Source organism: Callithrix jacchus, chromosome 5, assembly GCF_049354715.1.
Source record: "Callithrix jacchus isolate 240 chromosome 5, calJac240_pri, whole genome shotgun sequence".
NCBI lineage: Eukaryota > Metazoa > Chordata > Mammalia > Primates > Cebidae > Callithrix > Callithrix jacchus.
Window position 1 is genome coordinate 128018238 of NC_133506.1, and position 19537 is coordinate 128037774.

The 19537-nt window shown below is 41.2% G+C and overlaps 1 protein-coding gene across 1 annotated transcript in view; it reads right to left on the reverse strand.

The window, feature by feature from the left end:
* LOC118153514 (uncharacterized) overlaps positions 1-19537 on the reverse strand; it is a 154452-nt gene that overhangs the window by 127539 nt on the left and 7376 nt on the right. The window contains exons 5-7 of the mRNA XM_078375435.1: positions 18013-18184; positions 17496-17663; positions 15571-15654 (exon numbers count right to left, since the gene is read on the reverse strand). Of these exons, the coding sequence (XP_078231561.1) occupies positions 17611-17663; positions 18013-18184 (225 nt within the window). The 3' untranslated portion in view covers positions 15571-15654; positions 17496-17610. The remainder of the gene's footprint in view (positions 1-15570; positions 15655-17495; positions 17664-18012; positions 18185-19537) is intronic.

Here is a 19537-nt window from a genome sequence, read left to right on the forward strand (position 1 = left end):
TTAATTTTTACATGCCATAATTTTTTTCCCTCCAACCATTTAAAAATGTAAAAACTATTCTTAGCTTGTGGCCATACAGAAACAAGCTGTGGGCCTCATTTGGCCCATGGACTTTAGTTTGCTAGCTGGTGGTCTAGAGTTTAGGCTGTTATTCATGGAACAGTCTGCAAAGAATTCATTAGATTTGGGAGACCCAATAATCATCCAGTAATATGTTCCATCATAGCCAAGAGTGGACATTTCCTCTATGTCAGAGGAAGACATAGAAAGTTTTACAAAAATTTTAGACATAGAAATTCATATTTTTACTGAACCACTGTACTCTTTTGACATTAGCTAAATTCTAACTGCTAGTCACAAGGTCAGCATTGGTGAGTGGCTGGTCCCCCATGATGCCATGAGCATGGTGCACCTGCCATTAAAAAAGAAATCCTTGCCATCTTTAAGGGTTTTCCCATCCCCAGCTGCAAAGAACATCTGATTTTCAGCATAATGTAAATCCCAGCTTTGCCTGCCAGTAAATTCATGTACATCATGTTAACATCAGGTTTATATTAAACATTTACATTAAGGATTGGAATGGAAGATTAAATTGTTTGCATGCGTTGCAGCCACAGAGGGAATGGTCTCATTATCCTCCCTGCCTATGGTGCTGAGTGCCAGCAGAATAATGATCAGACAGTTACCCATCAGAAAGGCAGGCGAGCCACTAATGCACAATCCTTGTTAAAGTTGGGCAGCCTCTGTCCACTCTGCCTGTGCCCTTAGCAACTACCAGGCAAGCTATAAGCTATACTAGCATCCCCCGCCAAGTGAGGTTTCATTTATGACCAAGGATAATGATTTCGCTCCAACTCAATACTCAGAATTACCGTCTTTTCCCCGAACTAGAATTTTTCTACACAAAATGTGCTTTTTTTGTTATTTTGATTCAAATCCGTCATGATGCTGGATGTTGTAGGGTTGAAAATATTTGGTTGTGCAACTTGAATATTCTGCAGGAGATTATATGGGCGATAGACCAAAGGTGGTTCTAAATCCAGTCTCTAAGGAGCGCTGCTGTCCTTTCCCTCTGAAATTCAGATCCAGAGGGAGAGGACTCTAAGAGGAACTGAGATCTGCAGGTTTCTCTGGGCCAGTTCTCCCGGCCATGAACATGAAGAGTTGCCCAGGACACTCTAACAAGCAAATGGTCTGCAGAACAAATGTTTTTGTGGGGCGAAAAAAACCCAGCAACCACGGATGCCAAGGCAAGTGGCTGGAGAAGAGTGATGTTGTTAAAGTGTATGATTCATTAAGTCTTGTCTGAGGGTCAGATGTTCAGCATTTGGTGCTATTGCCTCCAATTTAAATCATTTTTTAAAGAAGTGCCGAAAAAGGTGCTGAAAGGCACCTCACTCTGTTCCCGCACTTGAAAAACAGTGTCTGCTTGTGCACTGTGGTAAAACTTTGCATTTTGGCTAGACACCCTGTGTGGAGCTGTGCTGAAGCTGGAGAGGTTTCTTTTTTCTTTTTTTTTTTTTTTAAGTTTGTACAGTCACCAAAAGGCAGGAAGAGAAAATAGTGTTTCCCAAAGTCAAAGATCCCTCCTGATGGCATCTGTGAAATAAAGACAGAAAGCACTGCAATGGTGAGATTTCCTCTGCAGTGAGAAGCCCCATCACACATTTCCATGTAGTGACTGCCTGCAGGTAAAAGCATGTGCTTTTCTGCTGGGAGTGCTTGTCTCCTAGAATTCTTTCAGAACCCCCGGATTGTCAAGAGCTGCTGATCATGGTTGATCATCACCCATTACAAGTAAGCCTAGCACTGATATCTCACCTTGGATTGTTGTGAGTACCCGATGACCTCATGGAAACTAAATGCCTGGTTCCTCCAGACCCCTAAATGCCTCCAGGGGAGTAGCCACTGATTCCTCCTCATGCAAAAAGGGTGACCCATGTCCTAAGAACGGTCCTTGGGAACATGATGCTAAATGAAATAAGTCGTCACAAAAGGAGAAATACTGTATGATTCCACTTACATGAGGTACTGAGAATAGACAAATCTGTAGAGATAGAAAGTAGAGTCATGGCTGCCAGGGGCTAAGGGAAGAGGGATAGGTAATTCACATTTAATGGCTACAGAGTTTCCGTTTTGCAAGATGGGAAGAGTTCTAGACAGGGAGGTGGTAATGGTTACACAACAACGTGAATGTACTTAATGCCACGGAATTCTACACTTAAAAATTGTTAAGATGATAAATTTATGGTGTGTGTATTTTACCACAGTTAAAAAAAAAAAAGATGGTGCAGGTCAGAAAGTGGTCAGGAAAGTCCCAGTTAAGACTCCAAGGACTTCCCCAGGTTAGTGTGATTTGGCATCCATGAATAAAATGTGGCTTTCTGGATATTAATCTGAGATCTGGGCCTCCATATTCTCAGGCACTTTATGACAGGCATGTTATGAATTTCATTAGAAGTGCAATTCCTGCTGATAGAAACTTCCCCAGCTCCTCAGGCTCCTGCTGACCCAGGCCTCTAGCAGTAGCTATAAGATGCTTAAGATTTAGCTAAAAAGTGAAGGTGATAGTGTTTCCTCCAATTCGAAGAGAACACAGCAGGTGGTAGGCCAGCACTGGAGTTTGGTTGGGGAGAGGAGTGTATTAGTCCATTTTCACATTGCTCTGAAGAAATACCCAAGACTGGGTAATTTATAAAGGAAACAGATTTAACTGACTCACAGTTCTGCATGGCTGGGGAGGCCTCAGGAAACTTATAATCATGGCAGAAAGAGAAGCAAACACATCATTCTTCACCTGGCAGCGCCAAGAAGTGTAGAGTGAAGAAGGAGAAAAGCCTCTTATAAAACCATCAGATCTCAAGAGAATTCACTCACTATCATGAGAACAGCCCCCATAATCCAGTCACCTCCCACTGGGTCCCTCCCACAACACTTGGGGACTATGGGAACTACAATTCAAAATGAGATTTGGGTGGGGACATAGTCAAATCCTATCAAGTAGGTCGACACAGACAGGTAAAAGCCACCAAGGCCATTTGAAATATAATTGCACCAAGGACATAAACACACTCTTTTCAAAAGAAGGCATACATGTGGCCAACAGTCATATGAAAACAAAAGCTCAACATCACTGATCATTATAGAAATGAAAATCAAAACCAGAATGGGATACCATCTGATACCAGTCTGAATGACTATTATTACAAAGCCAAAAAATAACAGATGCTGGCGAGGTTATGGAGGAAAAGGAATGTTTATCCACTGCTGGTAGGAGTGTAAATTAGTTCAGCCATTGTGGAAGACAGTGTGGTGATTCCTGAAAGATGTAAAGACAAAAACACCATTTGACCCAGCAATCCCATTACTAGGTAGGGGTGTGTGTGTGTGTGTGTGTGTGTGTGTGTGTGTGTGTGTATGTGTGTAGATAGATATAGATATATATAAAGAGAGAGAAATAGTAATGATGTGTAACAAAGCATATACTTCCAAATATTTTCACAAGTATGAATCACACCATCCTCACATCAAACAAGTGAATATGAATCATTCTATTCTAAAGACACATGTACATATATGTTCCTTATCCTACTATTCACAATAGCAAATACATGGAATCAACCTAAATGCCCACCAAAGATAGACTAAGAAAAGAAACTGTAGTATATATACACAACGGAACACTGCACAGCCATAAAAATGGATGAGATCATGCCCTTTGCAGGGACATAGATAGAGCTGGAGATTGTTATCCTTAGCAAACTAACACAGGAATAGAAAACCAAATACTGCATGTTCTCACATATGAGTGGGAGCTAAATGATGAGAACACACTGGGCCTTTTGGAGGGTGGAGAGTGGGAGGAGGGAGAGGATCCAGAAAAATAACCAATGGATACAAGGCTTAATACCTGGGTGATAAAATAATTTGCACAACAAACCCCCATGACACAAATTTATCTATGAAATAAACCTGCACTTGTACCCCTAAACTTAAAAGTTTAAAAATAAATATAATTGTATCAAGAAATAGTAATGATGCATAATTTAACAATGCATAGGCTTCCAAATATTTTCACAAATATGAATCACACAGTCCTCACATCGAACCTGTAATTAATGACCACCATTGAGGTCCTGTGATGTTCTAAGTATCATTGTTCATACATTGCATTATTTCATCTTCCATCTAGATTAAGAGGCTCAGAGAATCCAAGGCCATTTAACCAGCAAGTGAAAGAGATCCCATTCTAATATAGGGTTGTTCAGTAATGATGATGGTGGTCATTTTTGTGGGGTTTTTGCTTTTTGTATTTCTTTTGTAAGCTCCAAATCCTGTACTTTGCCTTTTTCCAAAATACAGGAGTCAAAAGGAAAGAAAAGGGGGATGAAATCCTAGAGGTCTCTAGATGACATGGATTTCAGGCTTTCAAATAAGCTAGAACAGCATCCCATTCATTCCCATCTCCCCAAGGCTTTGGGAAGCATCCTTTTTGATAAGGAATCAAAATCAAGTCCCTAGAATAAAATAAAATAAAGCAATGGTAGTATGAAGCACTAAGACATATTTTTAGTTTCATTGTGTCAGTTTTTTAGCAGGACAATGCATGTGCTGAGCAAAAATAAAGACAATTTTTAAAAACAATAAAACAATCACTGTTATTCTCACCATCTGATGGCCAGTCCCTGGGATGATGCATTCTTTAGGTCAACTTCTGCATGCCATCATCTAAAAAGCAAACTTCTTCACATACTTACCCTCCCTTCCCTCCTACCCTGAGTGCAGATGCCCACCTAACCTCATCTTTCCTACACAGCAACTATGGACAGATATCCCCAAATAACAGACTTGGTAAACAACAAGGAGCCTCAGAACAGATCTCAGCAGGGCTGATCTTAATCCTTTCCAGACAAATAAGATATGATTTCAAAAGATCTTCAGGAAATGTGAATCCCCTTCCTACCTTGGTGACTTGTGTTGAAGCTTTATGTATGTAATCAGAAAAACCTTCCTTATCATTACTGTCAGGTTCATCCTGCTGCAATTTCACCTCCTTTAAAAGTGGCGTCCAATTGTATGGAAACCCTTTGAACATAAAAATGAATTTGTAAACAAACGTACTGAGCTGTGGTAGTTAACTCTCAGAATACAACCATATTCTGCGAAAGAATGAAGTGTAGGGAGTCTTTTAGTAATGCTCATCCTAATATGTTTAAAATATGATTCAGTACAGAAATATTTGTGATATAGAAAACCTAACAGAGGCACAATTAATGAATCAGATTCAAGACTTGGGCACATCTGAATATATGTAGACAATGCCTTCTTCGTGTCAGTTTCATGTATCTGTCCCTATCACATGCTGTGCCAGCAAATGAAATTTCCCAGCTAAATCCACATTCATGAAGCTTTGCTGGTCTCTATGAATCTGCATCTGCCCATGAATGAGTCCATTTCAAGCATATGTACGTGTCTGTGCATGGGTAGAAAGATAAGCTTAGTAATTGTGTGATTTGTTTCTGCTTAGGCAGTAAGTTACTAATCTCCTGATTGGAACCAGATTTGTATGAATTAGGAGTTGAAATTGGAACAGTCACTGCTGTGTGCAGGATGTAAAGTGAATAAAATGAATGGGGTATTAACCTTCAACCACTGAATATTAATCAGCTTTTCATAAGAAAGAAAACACAGAGCTTGCCACACTAAATATTTTCAGCGCTTATTGACAGGATATGATTTCTTTTCTCCCTCAGCCCTGTTACTTCCAGTCAAGGGCCTGAACATACCAGACAATAGTCAACTTGACACAGATTAATGTACGATTTGAAAAACCCAAGGTACTGAGGGTGGGTTGATTCTGAATGTGTCAAACCTGATGAAATGATATACCTTTATCAAAAGCAAGCCTGTCTTCCAGTCACTCCTGCAAACACTCCTTTGGGCCAAACTAAGCCCAAAGGGAATTCACAGAGAGACCATGGATGGGAATTCTTGAGGACCACAAAATGAACATGTAAAAAGAATATGTTTTCCATTACCCTAGAAAGAACTTGCAATTAGGAAGTGATTCTGTTTGAATATTTGGATGAGACCTACATCCATTCCAAGGGGAATTTTAAAAAGAGTCATGTAAAGATGGACTCTGAGGGAAAACAAAACTTTTAATATTGCAGTTACTTGTGCAATATTTATGTAATACTGCAATTGCTTTGGTTCAAGAATGCAAAGTCTTATATTTAAGTCCATATAATAACATGGCAATATATTATATGGGCTTCAGCATTTAGCTCTACGTATTTATGCCTCTATAGGTAGAAATACGGACAAAGAGAAATATACATAAAGTATATGTGCATGTTATAGCACCAAAGAAGGCAGTATATTTTTGCCCTTTAGATACTTTGAAGCAGCAGATATTATATACAAACATTATCTGTATCTATAAAGCTACTTGCACAATATTACAAAGAGTACATTTCATGCGGCTAGGTTGAAATTGTAATTGAACTCAACTTTTAAAACTAAGAAAGGGAAAAGGGAGAAGAAAAGAATTTCTTCTATACTCAGCTCATGCAAATGTCTTCAAATATTTTCTCAAATGTTTAATAAGAAATTCAGTTTTTTCTTTATTATAAAAGATGTGCTTTGAATGAAGACAATGCATATTTCAACAGTATTATATTATTTATACATCAGGAGGGTACTTCTCAACTGCAAACATATCAGAATAGTGTTATTGTGTTTCCCTTTGGAAAAAAAATCTCTCATCATTTTGTTTTTCTCTAATAGGGACAATTTCACCAAGCCTAGAACCCCACTCCCCTCAATGGCTCCTGCCAAAAATTTCTAACCCCTGACCATCTCAAACACTGAATTAATCTCCCATGTAATTTCTTATGTAGCAATTGTTTTTAAAAATCATCATATTCCCTTTACCTGGCAGGGATACTGGAAATCTGTCCATTAGGCTAATTCTACAAAGACGTTAGTGAGTGATAATGGCTTAATATGTTACCCCGCAGGAGAGTGCAGTACAAAGGACCGTAGAGATACTTTCTCCATCCCAAAATTCCCGACCCTTGGTTATTTGATTACTCAACTTGGTACTTCTGTGAAGGGACTTTGAAGATGCAATTAAGGTTGCCAATCAGCTAACCTTAAAGTAGGGAAAGTAGCCTAGATCATCCAGGTAGGCTCAATGTCATCACATGAGTCTCTAAAAGAAGAGGAAGACAGAAGTATGTGCAAGACAAGAAGCCAAAGGTGAGGTGAAAATGAGAATTTTGACTTGAACTTGCTGGTTCTGAAGGAGGAGCAAGGGAGACAGAAGCCAAGGAGTACAGGTGACCTGTCTGACAGCCAGCAGGGATACAGGGTCCTCCATCCTTAACCTCAAGGAACTGAATTTGACAACAATCTGAGTCAACTTGATTGACGCTTCTGGTGAAGAACTTGATTCTTCACCAGAGCCTCCAAAGAAACATCCCTGCCAATATCTTAATTTGAGCCCACTGAGAACCATGTTGGACTTTTGAACCTACAGAAATTAGGAGATAATAAATGTGTGTTGTTTTAAACCACTAGGTTTATGGAAATTTGTTATGGCAGGTATAGAAAACTAATACAGGCAACCACAGAAGGCTCCAGAGAAAGAAATTTGTTAATCCAAATGAGTTAATCTCAAGTAAGCCCAACAATAACCTAGGAAGGAGATGAGTGTTATGGAAGAAATAGATCGCTGTCATAGGGCAACCTTAGATCCTATCTCTAGGTTACCTGTATTTACCATTGCTCCTAAGAAATGAAAGCTTCCCACCTCCATGTCATGGCTAGAGGGTGATTAATTCTTTTATTGAAAAATATTTGCAAAAAGAAGAACTAGGCAATAGTGACACAGAAATCAGTGGCAACTTCCACTGGCTTTCCTACATGACATCTTAGCCTATTTAATTCCCACTGAACATCTCAAACCTTCAGAAAAGTTAGAGGACTTTGTCAAGGTCATATGGTTGGTTATCGGTAAGTCAGAAATTTGAGTTCAAGTCCTCACAATTTTTTCATGTCATTAACCTTAATTCTTACTTATGCAAACTGGCTGGAATGCAAAGAGAATGCATTTAATAAATAGGCTACAAGAAAGTGTGTTGTATTAGCACATGGAAAAGGAATATAGGCATTTATCTGGATTATTTATAGCCCGAGTCCCATCATTAGTAGGTAATTCTGGGTGTCTGGCTTACTGATAACTCAGATTAAAAAAACCATACCAAAGATAGCTAGATACTTGGGACAAGCATAATTTCAGTTTAGAGGACACAAATTGATGCTTTGATGATTCTCTCTTGTACTTCTCCCAAGATTGCATGGCCATTTGACAACATTGAATAACCTTGGTACCAACAAGCCTGAGTCTGCCTTAGCAGATAAAATCAATTTGTAATCCTGGAAGGCAAATTGAAAAGCCCTTGGATGAAAATGAAATGATTCAGCATGCATATTGAGAATGGAATCCAGGAACACAAGACAGGCAAGTGTCCAGTTATTTGAAGGGAGCCTTATTTGGAGCACCCTGGAGTCCTCCCCACTCCCCACCCATCTGAATTCCACCAGTATTGCCAGTATCCTCCTTTTGGTGTCCTGGTTTCCCCCCTTCCTGTCATTCTTAACCAAGAGCCAAGCACCTCAAACCCCAGAATCCTGAGGCCAATAACTGTTGTACTTTGCTGGGCTGTGGAGCCCCACCACAGATCCTTCCCCATTCCAAGTCACCTCATTCAAAACATCCAGAGCTGGAGAAAGATTCAGGAGGTTTCTGCTGAGACTGATAGACAGCTACACATGGAAGGAACCCTTAAAAAGGTAAAATCATTTCTGTAACATCTCAGCTGAGATCATAAAGAAGTGGAAAGCACATCCTCCACCTTCTAGATTGAGATCCATAAAGAAGCAAAATTATCAGGGAAGCATCCTCAAAATGCAAGGGATGAGAAATGTTCACTTTGGAAATTCCTGTCGATATTTAGGTTTTGGCCTGAGAATTCCATTTTAGTTTGCCAGAGCCATTACATCTCTAGCTGAGCTTAAGATAAATTCAAGGACAACCCAGACTTCTACTCATGTGTACACAAATACAAATTTATTCCCAAAGTGTTAGTGGCAACAAATAAATGGAAATAATCCAAGTCATTTATTATTATGTCTCACCAAGAATGCAATACTAAAGAAAATATGGCAAATTATTCACCTTTGTTGAAAAGAATATTTGCTAAAAAAAAAAAAAGACACCATCATGTCTTTTGATTTTACTGCTTAAATTTCAATAGAATGTTTAATATAAAAAATAAGATACAGCTGGTGACTTTCCATCTCAGCACAGTTTCTTCAGTATTTATCTCAAGAATAAGTTCCAAGGAGTGTGTGGATGAGGCTGCATCAATGGGAAAGAGTGAGACAGAAAGAGAGAGACAAATAGAGAAATAGAGGTGGGGGGAGAGAGGGGAGAGATGGGGTGACAGGGGAGATGGGGAGATGGGGAGAGGGGAGAAGGGGGGAGGGGGGAAGGGGAGAGGGTGGGAGAAGGGGGAGGGGAGGGGGAGAGGGGGAGAGAGGGAGGGAGAGAGAAGGGGAGATGCGGGGGGAGAGAGAGAGGGGAGAGAGAGGAGAGAGAGGGGATAGAAAGCAGAAAGAGAGGAGAGGGGAGGGGGAAGGGAGGGAAGAGAGGGGAGGGCAGGGGAGAGAGGGGAGGGGAGGGGCGCGGGGGAGGGGAGAGAGAGAGCGTACAAACAGGCACGCAGCTTCACTGTATGGAGAGGAGCACATTTAGAAGCTATAGAGCCTAGTTTCATCACTTCTTGAGGACAGCTATACTCTGGTCTTGTGTTCTGAGAAATGCTATTCAGAACAAAAATTATCTTCTTTTGCTTATATTCATTCTCATTGATTTCTGGTGAATCCTTTCAAAAGTCCTAGATGTTGTACATAGTGACTCCTGGCAGGTCAGCCTTCCACTGACAACTTATGTTCTACATACGTGCAAAGAGCATACAGTAAAACACAATTAACTCATATAGAAACTTATCAGGAATTAAGGAAGACCAAAAACCTGGCCTTGATTCTGATAATACTTTTTATTTGCCCTGAAAGAAACTGACTTAACTTGCTTGAACCTGAATTTGTTCGTCATGAAAATGGTGCCCTCACATGTCCCCACTGGTAAATGAAGAAGATGGGCTCCATTCTTGGGAGATGGTAACTCCGTGAATACCAGGCTGTCCTGAAGCAGGGAACCTGGAAAGTACGTGAAGAGAGACTTGAGACATTCATCTGATTTTTCTTTTTTTTGATGGAGTTCAGCTTGTTGCCCAGGCTGGAGTGCAATGGCACGATCTCGGCTCACCACAACCTCCACCTCCTGGGTTCAAGCAATTCTCCTGCTTCAGCCTCCCGAGAAGCTGGGATTACAGGCATGCGCCACCACGCCCAGCTAATTTTGTATTTTTAGTAGAGATGTAGTTTCTCCATATTGGTCAGGCTGGTCTCGAACTCCCAACCTCAGGTGATCCACCTGCCTCAGCCTCTCAAAGTGCTGGGATTACAGGCTTATCTGATTCAAAAAAAAAAAAACAAAAAATGATGGCCTCATTCTCCAATGAGGAAAATAAAGGAAAGAGAGAAAGTGCAGTTGGACAAAGAAATGGAGTGGTATCGGACACATCTCCGACTTTCCCTCCACCCTCCAGCTCCTCTAACATCACCCACTCTCTAACATCATTAGAAAGAGCTGCTAACAATGAATTAGAAAAGAAGAAAAAAAAGGAGGAAGTATCTTGATGTTTATTTAGTCCTTTCTGGCCAGAGGAAGCAACACAAATCTCCTGGCACATCACTTACTTGCCTCTGGTCCTCTCTACATTATGATTTCATATTCTTTGGAAGCCAATACTAAGAGCAAACCCTCAAGCATGACATTGGCAGTCCTCGACCTCCAGCTGTCACTCCTACCATACACCACACAACAGTGATCTCCAGAGCACTGCCCTGATTCTTTCTGCCTCAAAGACACAGTCATACGAGTTCACAGGACCAGATATAAAAGTGTTGTGGCCTCTTATCCCCACCACCTGGTTACCTTTTTTCGATGTCACGTTTAAAGCAACATCATTCAATAGTTCTACAAGAGTATAGAAAGTTGTCAGCTTTGAAAAATGCGTATTTCCTCAAACTGGGAAGTCTTTCTGCAAGTCCAGAAGGATTATGGAGCAAGCATGTTCTGCCCTTGGGAACTTAAGCCTCAGAAAACCAAGGAGAGTGAAGGTCAGGGACCTTTCTTTTTGCTGTACAAGCCTGTTCCAGGAGGAGAGACCTAGGATGATTAAAATACTGTTTTTGCAGCTGTCACACAAACACTATTTAAAATTCCCATTCCCTATCCCAGGATTTAATGCAAATTGTCCACATGACAGAGGGTCAAGATGACAATTTACATGCAATTAGCCAGATGTGTTAGAATGATATTTCTCCCACCCACCCCTCAAAATTATCTGAATAATTTACACATACATAATCACCTTACTCCAGTGGGAAAATAGCATGCCTTTATTTATTTCCTTCAAGTACCTAGATTTTCCAACAGTGTTAGAACCAGAAAGTGTCATGTCCAGAAAAGCAAATAAGATAACTCGGTGAGGCCAGGCTGGCCCTCTTTTAAATGCAGACAGAATTAATTTGTGTTCATTAACTCCTTATCAAGTTACCTGACTTTGATTCCCAGCACAAAATGCATTTAAAAAGGGGTTGGGGCAGTGGTAGATTTTCAGGAAATAGCGAGCTCTTTTTCTACCGAGATAAAAATCATTTGGCAAGCCAGGGTGAAATACTTCCAGTTTTAAGAGGGAGAGAAAGGAAAGAGAAATTTAGAAGATGATAATGAACCACAAAAGGAAAAGCAGGAAAGATTTTTAAAAATCAGACTTTACTTTTGAAAACAGCTCGGTTTGCAGTGAATTTTTAAAGAAATGTCAAAGTTGCTCCTTTGGGAGCTAGGTACGAGCTAAACCAGGCCCTAAGATGACGGCAATGAAGGACTGAGAAATTCAGGTGACTTTAATTAAAAAGTTCAGAATCCTCAGAACTGATCTATCAGACCCAGCCTTTCATCCCCATAAAAGAATGAAGCTGGTAAAAGCCAGTGATATGGGGCCAAGGGAGCGGGTCTCTGAACCCTGGATTCCAGGCTGCACTGTGAGCTGTGGCTGACTGGACAGCAGACTGCTCCTTGGGAGGGCAGTTGGCTTTTACAATAAGGCAGCTGAAGCAAAGAGGTATGTCCTACAAGTTAATGGGAAAAGTTGAAACCCTCAGATGACTCCTAAGTTTCACTTGGCCTCTTTTAATTGGGAGGCTTTAGAACCCCTTGGCCCCAAAGTGGCCACCCTCAGGCTGCTCCCCAAGGATTCAGATGCTGCGTGGGAAGAGACGGTCAACAAGGCCTGGGGAAGAGGGGACAGGAAGGGAAGCTAACAGCCAGGGTGATGGCCCTGCAGAGGATCAGCTCTATGCTTGGAGCTGTTTTCATGCCAAGAGCAGCAAGGCTTCACTTGGAACCGACAAAACTCCCGAAGAAAGCAGCCCTCAGTCTATGGGTGGAAAAGGCCATAAACCCGGCTTCTATGGTAGTGAGAAGACAGAGGCTTGTTAATTGGGATCAGGTGGGACGGTTGAAGGAGCGGTGTCTGGAGGAGGAGAAAGGATTGTGTCTTACTGCCTGCATTTATTCAAATGCGAGGGGGAGCTACCAGCCTTCCCTCCTCCCCATCTGGGAAGGACTAACACATTTGAGGACTCTGAATACTGAAAAAATTACTGTCCCCTTCACCTCACTACTTGTCTCTCTGAAAAATGGTGACTGTGAGGCTGTTCCTCAGTATGCTGGGTTTTCTCATTCCATGCACATGGGGGCAATGCCACTCCCCATCTCCTCAAAGTCAGGTATGCCATGAGATATGCTCTGGCCAAAAGAACATGAACAAGAAATGAGACCTTTTCAGACAGAAGACTTTAAGAGTCAATGCAAACCTTCCCATGCCTCCTCCTCTATGCCACTGAGGCCAGGGATATTCCAGTTGGTGGAAGGTCTTCCATATTGCTTCCTCTGCTGAGGACAAAGTGGCACAGAGCCATCTCACCTTACAGCATCATCCCATACTCCTGCTGGCTGACCCATGGTGTATTAGTTTTCATAGGGCTATAAAGAACTGCCTGAAACTGGGTAATTTATAAAGGAAAGAGGTTTAATTGACTCACCATTCAGAATGGCAGAGGAGGCCTCAGGAAACTTAAAATCATTGTGGAAGGCAAAAAAAAGCAGCAAGGCACCTTCTTCACAAGGTGGTAGGAAGCAAAAGTGCTGAGCAAAGAAGGCAGGCCCCTCCCCCTTATAAAACTATCAGATCTCCTGGGAAATCACTATCATGAGAACAGCATGGGGGAAACCACCCCATGATTCAGTCACCTCCACCTGGTCTCTCCCTTGACACATGGGAATCATGGGGATTACAATTCAAGGTGAGATTTGGGAGGGGGCACACCCAAAGGCTAACCATATCACATGGCAAATGTGTAGTGTAAGTAAACAATACATCTTCATAATTTTCAGCCACCGAGATTTTGACTGTTTTTTACTGAAGAACCAAAAATATAAAACACCCAACCAAGAAGTCCAAAAGATTTCAGTTTCCTTAATGATGACTTTAATAATTTGGCATTTCCATAAATAACCCAATTCTTTTAAAAACTTCTCTCTCTTTTTAAGCTTCTAGTATGATGCAGACATTAAGTATGCACCTCATCTGGTCTGACTATTAGGAAACCTAAACCTTCTCCCTTTAGAAACTCTGCCCTGTGGCAAATCACGGAAGAATACACTGACTTTTAGAGACTATGTGAGGATCTCCTCTCTCTGCTGTCATTTACCAGCCAGTCACATGTTTTTAGAAAATTTATTCCAACTCTCTAAATCTCAGCTTTCTTATAAAATTAGCACCTATCTTTCCAAGTTATTGTGCCCTGGGGATTAAAAAAAAAAAGTACACCAAGTATAGGTGACTGTCCCAACCCACTCCTGACCACCAGCAGACACATTACTCAACCCTCCCGAGGAAGGGTTTCCTTTCCATAAAATGGGATGACAATACCTACCTCCCAACTTGGGGTCAGGATTAAATAAATGAGTCAACATAAAGCTCTCAGCAGGCCTCTGCACCAAGCGCACAGCAGGTGATGTAATCATCATCCTCATCATTAAATGGTTAAATTGCATAGCACCTAATATACATTCAATAAATCTTAGCTGCTTCCCTCGCCCTTGGAGAATGAGATCTTCATGTTTAGGAATCGAATCATTTGAAATAGCATTATCAACAGTCAATCAGCAGGGTGGCCAACAACCTACTATGAAGAGAAAAGGACTCAGTCTCTGTTTTAGACCCGTTTATGGCAAGACATGTCTGGGGCCTTAGGATGCCAGGTTGTTTCCATTCTGCGAACACATGGCTTCCATTAGTTTACTGATACTGACACATCCAAGGCTTCCAAAGTACTCCGGGCCCCTGATGAGTGAAAGGTTTGCATGCCCAACAAGCAAAAGATAGGCTCCACAGGCATAAAACTGCTGCCAGGGGAGGGGCAGAGGAGGTGTTGAGTTTAGGTAGGAGACCAAATCTGGCTCTGTTTTTAATGACCACCCTGTCCACACCTGAAAATAAACTAGCTACACCTGGGGAAATTTCTAATGCTTCTGGAGCTGCAATGCCGATGTCAGTGTGCATATGTAGCCTTCATTAATCAGAGAGGGTGTCATGCGGGTGTGTGCAAACAGGGACTGGAGAAAAGTGAATAGTTTGCACAGCGTACACACACCATCTCTGCTGAACTTTCAAATCCAAAGCAAACCCAAGCGCGGAGGTTCAGCTCCTTTTATCACGTGTTCTAAGGACATCGTTGTTTGGTTGGATTCTTTCAAACAGGCCTGAATTCCAATTAGTTTGCCGTGTGAGGCTGCAGAATGGTAACTCAATCCCTGGCTAAACTTTGTCATCTGTTTCCCATCTTCAAAGCAGGATGGTCCACTTTTGTGCTGTGCAAAGGTGATGCCGGGGACCTCATTTTGTGCTCTGCGTCTCATAGCAACGAGGGCTATTTGAAAGAGGGGGAAAGGTGGGGCCATCGCTGACCTAAGTTTGGGACAATTCATTGTTTTAAGTTTCATCCCCAAGGGGAGGGTTCCAAAGAAATCAGGCTTTGTGTCCCTGATGACAGAAAGGACCTACCTTGTCGGGGCAGTCCTATGAGCTCTCAAAATGTTTGCCACGTCAGACCATACAGCAAGAGTGAGCAAATAAAAGTGTGATGAAAAAATAATGAGGGCATATTTGGCTAATACTTGAAAGCTAAGAATGTGTTTTCCCATACACCAAATCATCTGATTCTTTCAACAGCCCTACAAACCGGTGAGCAGTTTGTATTGGCCCATTTTACAGGTGAGGAAAGTAAGACTGAAGGACGCCAGCCTACCTTGATTTGCATCTTGTCTCCTGACAGCTAAATTCTTAAACCCTGGGCAAGCTTCTCCATCTTTCTGTATCTCTGTGTCCTCATCTGCAAAATGCAGAAAACAACATTGCTACTTCAAGGGTTGAATGAGTTACTATATGTAAAAACCAAAATGTGATTAAAGATCACCTGTGATATAGAAAGGGTTGGCTATGGGTTGGCTATTTTGATTACGAGGAAAGGGATCAGGTTGGTACAAAAGTAATTGTGGTTTTCGCCATTACTTTTTTTGTTGTTTTTGATACAGAGTCTAACTCTGTCACCCAGACCAGTGGTGACATCTCAGCTCACTGCAACCTCCACCTCAAGGGTTCAAGCAATTCTCCTGCCTCAGCCTCCTGAGTAGCTGGGACTACAGGTGTGTGCCACCATACCTGGCTAATTTTTTGTACTTTTAGTAGAGATGGGGTTTCACCATTTAGCCCAAATGGTCTCAATCTCCTGACCTTGCGGTCTGCCCGCCTTGGCCTCCCAAAGTGCTGAGATTATAGGCATGAGCCACCATGCCTGGCTGTCATTACTTTTAATGGCAAAAACCATGATTACTTTTGTACCAACCTTATAAAGTTGAAAATGTGGGACCCCAGAAGCTCAGAATTGAAACTATCCATGGGAAGAAGAATTGGGCTGAGATGAAATCCATAGAGAAAATGAGAACAGAACACCCTTGTTCATGTGTCTGTTCAATTCCCATCCTGTCTACGCTCCACACTCAACCATGGATGGATGACACACTGCTCCAAATCCCTCAGGGTCATCAGGAAGATTGTGACCCAATCTGACATCTGGTCATGGAAAGTTGTGTTTCCTGCTTATTTTATAAAATGCATATGGAGGTGGAGAGGGGAGACCAAGTTTGACCCTCTCCAATCCATTTAATAATAGCTAATAAATTGAGCTTTTCTTGTGTGCCAGGCACTGTGTTATATATATTGCACACATTTTCTCATTTGCTTCTCATAGAGGGGGACGAAGTGTATCAGTTTGCTCAGCACTGATGGGCTATCTAGAATTTGGCTGTATTAGTCTGTTCTCATGATGCTAATGACGAGATACCCAAGACTAGGTAATTTATAAAGAAAAAGAGGTTTAATGAACTCACAGTTCCACATGGCAGGGGAGGCCTCACAATCATGGCAGAAGGTAAAAGAGGAGCAAAGTACTGTCTTACGTGGTGGCAGGCAAGAGAGACTGTGCAGAGGAACTGCCATTTATAAAACCATCAGCTCTCGTGAGACTTATTCACTACCATAAGAATAGTATGGGGAAAATCACCCCCAAGATTCAATCACCTCCACCTCACCCCACCGTTGACACGTGGGGGTCAGTACAATTCACGGTGAGATTTGGGTGGGGACACAGCCAAACCATCTCATTGGCTATAACTGAGTGTCCTGGGCAAGCTGGGACAGCTGGTCACCCCCAACAAGGAAGGTGCTTAATTCTGTTTTGCAAATGAAAGACCTGAAGTCAGAGGAGTCTCAAGGCTAGCCAGGCCAGTAGGGATTTTTCAACCTGTGCTTTTAAAGCACTATAAAATACCAGCTAGGGAGAGCACCTTCCTATGGAAGAAAGTTGTAGCACATCAGTGAATGCATGAAATTAGCTGTTGCCTTCTCTTTTTTTGAACTTTTAGGTACACATGCAGGTTTGTTAAATAGGTTAACTTGTGTCACAGAAGTTGGATGTACAGATCATTTCATCACCCAGGTACTAAACCTAGTAGTCAATAGTTATTTTTCTGCTCCTCTCCCTCCTCTGATCTTCAACCCTCAAGTAGACCCCAGTATCTGTTGTTCCCTTCTTTGTGTTCATGAGTTCTCATTATTTTTCTCTGACTTATGAGAACATGCAGTATTTGGTTTTCTGTTCCTGTGTTAGTTTACCAAGGATAATAGCCTCCAGCTCCATCCATGTTCCCGCAAAAGACACAATCTTGCTTTTTTATGGTTGTATAGTATTCCATGGTGTAGAGGTACCACATTTTCCTTATCCAATCTGTCACTGTCGGGTGACAGTGTTTGCTGTCCATGTGTTTGCTATTGTGAATAGTGCTGCAATGAACGGGCAAATGAAATGAAATTTTTCAAATGAAATGAACAGACATTTTTCAAAAGAAGACATACGTGCAGCCAACAAGCGTATGAAAAAATGCTCAGCATCACTGATCATGAGAGAAATGCAAACCAAAACCATAATAAGATACCATCCCACACAAGTCAAAATGGCTATGAAGTTTAAAGAAAAAAAAGATACTGGCAAGGTTGCAGAGAAAAGGGAACACTTATACATTGCTGGCAGGAGTGGAAACTAGTTCAACCATTGTGGAAAGCAGTGTAATGATTCCTCAAAGAGCTAAAAGCAGAACCATCTGACCCAGTAATCCCAATGCTGGGTATATACCCAAAGGAATATAAGTCGTTCTGCCATAAAGACACATTACACAAATGTTCACGACTGTTGCTCTCTTTATTACAAAGGGTTTCATATCTTCCTGAACTGAGATCCTCTGTTGTTGATGCTGTTGGGTTTTGTCTCTTCTGCGGTTGCTATCCATAGGATTTGGAGGCATAATCTGAAATGTCAAATAACAGACTTTTATTTTTCTAACTAGTGTCATTCTATCTTTGGAAAAAAAGGAAAGAATAGTGTCATTAGCATTAACAACTCTGAAAGGATCAAGACCTGATCCTCCAAGTTCTATTATTTTCTTTTTCTATTTCCCCCTAAAAAGAGGTCTTAGTTATCAGTAACTTCCTATGAATTACAATTTCAGAAGTGATCAGGGACTCTCAAAGGGCATTTTCTTCATGTTCACATACCTTCCAAATGTATATCAAGACTTCACATCCCCTATTATGCTGCCTCAGTAAAACAGGCTCTCAGAGTGGGATCCATGCCAAGCAAAGAAGTCATCATCTCAAGTCATAAGGAAGTTCAGGAAGAAAGATTTCACGTGGAAAAGGGTTTTCTAATCTCCTAAATAATGTCCATGAATGGATTTACTTAAGTACACTTCAGAAGAAACGAGTGATTACAGTTGCAAGATGAACATTGCGTCAATATAAAGGCCACTTAGGGACACTCTGAAATCCCAAGGCAAAATTGACTGTCTTGATTTGACAGAGGAATAGGGCCAATTGGGGGTTTAGGCTGATTCTGTTTTTTTGTGAGTCATTTTGTCTGTGGACATGCTTCACAAATTAAAACAAACCAAAAAAATCCCTAGGTGTGAGATGATTAAAGTTTCAAATCTGGTCATTTGAAATCACAAAAGCACTGGATGAAAGCCATGCTGTTTGGAGGCTGTTATTTTTTCTTGTTAAAATCCTAGGGTTTGCTGAGCTTATAAAGACTCCATGAGTCAAATAAAAAGTGAGGGCTTTTGGAGAGAGTCATTCTCTTCAGTATCAGATGCATTTTAGTCTATAATTTTCCACTTTGGCTTATGTGGCTGTCTAGGCTTGATTCCATCAACTCATTTAATCTCCGATTTCATAAAAAAGCATGCTTTCTGTTTATCTTTGTCCAACTGAGTGCAATCTGTGCCTTCTAGCCCTTCTAACAATCCCAACTTTTTGAATTTTGTATCAGAATGCCTGTGTGGCATGGTAAATCTAGGCTGGCCTTGACAGGTTGGAAACTGCATACTCCTAGTGAGAAAATTCAGTGACGCTCCCAAAGACACTCACTTAGCAAATTCTAACCTAAAAACAGATCATCACTTTAATTTTCTGTGATTAAGTGAAGTGGGAGAGAGAAGTTAATACAAATCAATGCATAGCTATAAGTTTTCAAAAAAATAAATGATGTTTCCCCCACAAACACTTAATTTTCATATACAGTTCAAGCTAGTTGCTGAAGTAGGGAAAATTTAGCATTCGACACAAGCTCATCTGAAACCAACCAAAAACAGAAACTTGAACTG